The sequence below is a fragment of the Phaseolus vulgaris genome, chromosome 3 (genome assembly GCF_000499845.2).
Source record: "Phaseolus vulgaris cultivar G19833 chromosome 3, P. vulgaris v2.0, whole genome shotgun sequence".
NCBI classification, from domain to species: domain Eukaryota; kingdom Viridiplantae; phylum Streptophyta; class Magnoliopsida; order Fabales; family Fabaceae; genus Phaseolus; species Phaseolus vulgaris.
Window position 1 is genome coordinate 12,820,345 of NC_023757.2, and position 4,543 is coordinate 12,824,887.

Here is a 4,543-nt window from a genome sequence, read left to right on the forward strand (position 1 = left end):
AATAATTCATTATATTATAAAATTATAAAATTTATATACATAATATAATTTACATCGATTATGTATATAAATTCTATAACATATATCGAAAATATATATATATATATATATATATAAATAAATTTTATAATATAATATAATTATATATAATAATAATAATATAATATAATTATACATATAATAATAATAATATTAGAAATATATTTATATATTTATAATAAAAAATTATTAATATTAATAACATAAATATTAAAATAATAATAATAAATTTATAAAATAAAATAATAATTACAAATAATAATATTAATTAAAATTAATTTTTAAAATAATGATATTAAAAAAATTAAAAAATTATTAAATAATAATATTATTAATAATAACTACTTTAATCTTATTTGTATCAAATATTTATATTTATAATATTATTAATAATTAATATAGTTATTTATATAAAAAAAATATAACATGATAAAAAAAAATATAGTTATTTATATAAAAATAAATAGATTTATATCCTTGTTTTGTAGCATGGTTTCTGTTAAGCATGCTCTTTAGATATAAAATATGAAAGTTTTGGAATGATTGTACAGCTGTAGTTGAGGGTGATATTTTTTTGGATACCAGTCAAAAGTGGGAAGGCAAGAATGTTATGTTAGTTTTAATATTTGGATTTTTGGCAATACCAGTTTATTTATCCGTCGCCAAGACAATCTGTGATTTCTGGTCGTTCACGCTGAGAGAGGATTGGAAAGCAGAACAGTGGAGAAGAAAAAACCATATAAAGAGCTGCTATGGGCCCTTCCCTACCAACCCAAGCAGTATATGCACAACTAAAAAGGTGAAAGAAAAGAATCAATGCATGTAATGATTCAACGAAGACAGCTAAAACAAAACCGTAAGCAGAGAAATGAAGGCTTTGAACACCATTTCCCCCCACGCCCCAGCTGAGAAAAAAATTAGAAGGATATCATATCTATCTACAAATTGGATGCTAAAAACCACCTAACTAACAATCATTCCTTTACTTAGACTTTCTCACGGACTTGGATTTCTTCATTTTCCCCGATTTATCATCCACACTCGTCCATCTATACCCCGCAGGAATCGCAAAAGGGTCCGAATCCAATGCCACGGAGGAGGAACATCGCTGCTGTTGCTGTTGCTTCACGCTGTTACTTCGTCTCAGCCACGAGGATTGTACGGACGAGGAGGTTCTGTTTTCCGCTTTGTTGTGTTGCTCCTCTCCTCTGATTGCGGCTGCGCCACTGAGCAAATGTCTGGGACTGGAGAATGGAGTGTAGAACTGCTCCAGAGGTTGCAGCTCCACGAACTTTGTGAAAGTAATCACCACCCTCACTGTAGGGACCACCGGTATAGCCACCTGACCCACACCAAAACCACAATTATTATTTACAACGCCAAAGTATTAATCCTCACCATTATTTCACATGTCTCCTACATTTGCATGTGAAAGTATTAATCCTCACAATCTTAGGTGAGTGTTCTGTTAGTGGTGGACAAATCACGGTCAACCCCCGACATTGACTTCCCTATGGACTTTGGCAATAAAGGTAGGGTCATCCAAGACCACGTCATCATCGTGTGGGACCATGCTGTTGTCCTCACATCACTGTTCATTGAAATTATTACTCATAACCCACTACACTGGCCCCACCCAAATTCTAATTCTCAGGGAGGGATTCTTCAAGTCAGGCCCACAAAAAATTACTACTAATAGGCTTAACAACGGTCTAGCCGAAATAGAAACAGGGTTTTAAAATAATTTAATTATAAAAAGACTAAAAAATATGATATTCGCGTCATGACATGCCCTTACCTTAACGGGAAATGTTCCCGGCGGGAACGTCGTCGTGAGTATCTCTCTCAGCCTCCTCACTGCTTTCACCTTATTGGCGAGTATGTCGAGTAACGGCAGAAGCTCCTCCGTCTTCAACGGAAACTGCTCCGTTAGCCACACTGATGGCCGTAGGCTTCTAACGTACTCTTTTTCCTTGGTCTGTGGCATAGTCACGCTTGCCGAAGGCCTTCGCGGAGGTGGGACCGTTACGGACGTTAGGTCGACGCTTTTCCTTCCCATTGGGACCCACTCTCTCTCTTCTCGAACAAAGCTACTGTGTCTTCTCTTGTCTGGCATTGGGCACCCGAAATTGGGATTCTCTGCAACGAGAAAACCGTCGTCGTCTTCGTCAAGTTCCAACGGCAGCACCTGCTCACTTCCTGCCACGTCAGACTCACCGCCAGCAACTTTCCTTGACCGGAAACTGAAAACAACGTTATGCATTTCGTACACCTTCGCCTTCCATTCTCCTACGCTCTCTGTTTTCTCTTGCCTTCGCCAATTCATTCTGCCTACAAGCTCTGCCTTCGTCACGTCCATGCCAGGACGGTAGACGCTAGTCTGCGAGCAGAATCCGGCTACGTCGGACTCGTTCATCGGTCCGCCGGCGTTCTCAAAGGCATCGAAGATTTTGCTGTCGTCGCGGTTAAGAACGAGAAGCGAACCTGGCGGGACATCGTGCGCGTGATCTCCGTCGCCGAGGAAGAGGAAGCTCTGGTCAGCGCGCTGGATTTTGAGACCGTCGAAGCCGGCGAGGGAGGTGTCAGCGCGGAGATTGCCGTCGCGCTTCCAGATTTTGTAGGTGTCGGAGGGGGCGATCTTGCCGACGAAGGGAATGACGGAGCTCTCAAAGTGGAAGGAGATCTCCATGTAGAAGTCGCGCATTCCGCGGAGCACGGATATGACGCGCGGGAGGCGGCGGCGCCACTTGGACCAGGCATTGCGGTGGTGGAGGCGAAGGAGGACAAGCGCAATGTCGGAGGCGCGACGACAGAGAGCCTCCTGCAGAGCGTTCCAGCCAGCGGAGTTCTGGAGTGAGACATCGGCGCCGGCAGTGGCGAGGGCGCGGGCGGCGAAGAGGTCGTTGAGGCGGACGGCGAGGTGGAGAGGCGTTTCTCGGTAAGGAACGTCGCGACGGTCAAGGAAGGCCGAGATCTGATCAGCGATCTTTTCCTGCGAGAGGGAATCAGATTCGGTTTGGATTAGGGAAGGATCGGGGAGACGCGGGAGTGAGGAGATGATTCTGGAGAGAGTGGTGTGATCTGCCAAAACGACGGCGTGGTGGACTGGACTGTGGGCGTAATTTTGGGGTTTTATGCTGGGAGGAGTGTTGGACTTTGCCATGTTAGAAGGATGAATGAAGGCTTAGGAGGTTTATGTTGCGGTTATGATGGTAGCATGGATTATCTGAGAATGAAGGGGTATTATGGTCCCAATGCAACAGGCACGTCTTTTTGTAAAAACCAAACTACTACTCCTCAATTCACTTTATTCAACCCCTCTTCTCGCCCTTTCATATTCCTTTCCCTTTTCCACTCTCACACTCAACTCTCCTTCCAACTTACTTTCCTACCCTCTTCAGTCTATCCTTTCTTTAACCCATTCCAATTTTTGAATGTTAGGCCAAAAGTAGATGAGATTCTTCCCTCATTTTTATTAGGTAAGTTTTTCTTATTTAAAAGACGGTTTCAAATAATTAATTCAATAACTTTTTATTTCTTTTTAAGACACAAATTATATGATTTGAATGTCATTATTTTTCACAATTACACTATATTTATTATAATTAATACTAATATTTTACAATTCCATAACCTTCTACTGTATTATATAAAAATTGATGTTTAAATTGAACTTTTGGACAAACAATTTTTATTACTGGTTGTTTTCTAAACTCTAAAGCAAAGTAATAACATAAAAATTCAAATAACAAAAAATAATAATTTTACTAAAAAACGAAAATTATACATTTTTCTTGAATTCAACAATCTCTTTTGCAAAAATAAAAAACGGTTGTGTCTTGCTTAAAAAAATGGTCATTAAGCGGCATTATCAGATGTCAATTTCATCCACTACCTGAATTTAATTTCTGCTTAGGATCTTTCGTTTGTCCTTGTCCTAATATTTTAATATTAAACAGTTTATAGAGAATCTTATGATGAGAGTAATAAACTATATTAAGAATTATTTGAACAACATTTTTTTTATCTATTAACATTTTTTACAGTGCAGTATATTAAAAATAAACCCCAAAACTTAATTGTGTGATAACTTAATAGTCACATGTGATAGTTTATTATTGACTTCTTCTTTTTAAAAGTTTTCATATTAAGTATTACTCTCTAACTTAATATCTCATCATATTTAAAATAACAATAATCATTTGTTATTACATAAAAAAATATTATTAAAAAAAAAAATACAAAAAAAAAATTATAAAGACTAGACCAAAATCTCTATTTTAACAAAAAGATACATAGGTAGACTATACAAATTCATAAATAGTTCTAATAACAAACTATATGAAAGCCTATTATACCAATGAAATGATTATCTAGGAATAAATCCTAAATTAACCAAATTATCATCACACGCATTCCTTTCATGAAAAATATGAGTAACCCTAAACCTGGTTTTTTCACAGTAATTAAGACAAGTATTTCATCGATTACGAAGCATCCACGA

At 37.8% G+C, this 4,543-nt stretch overlaps 1 protein-coding gene across 1 annotated transcript; it reads right to left on the bottom strand.

Annotated features, from left to right (window-relative positions):
• Nucleotides 1–839: 839 nt before the first annotated feature.
• Nucleotides 840–3,478, bottom strand: LOC137806706 (uncharacterized). The gene is made up of 2 exons (XM_068606948.1): nucleotides 1,838–3,478; nucleotides 840–1,381 (listed from the first exon to the last, which is right to left on the bottom strand). Exons 1-2 carry the CDS (start codon nucleotides 3,200–3,202, stop codon nucleotides 1,022–1,024), a joined length of 1,725 nt encoding a protein of 574 aa, XP_068463049.1. The 5' UTR covers nucleotides 3,203–3,478; the 3' UTR covers nucleotides 840–1,021.
• Nucleotides 3,479–4,543: the final 1,065 nt, after the last annotated feature.

Bases quoted from the DNA above. Each gene is read 5' to 3' on its own strand.
- LOC137806706 (XM_068606948.1), bottom strand. From the start codon at position 3,202: ATGGCAAAGTCCAACACTCCTCCCAGCATAAAACCCCAAAATTACGCC. The intron at 1,382-1,837 runs GTAAGGGCATGT...GGTGTGGGTCAG, and splicing joins CGGGAACATTTCCCGTTAAG to GTGGCTATACCGGTGGTCCC.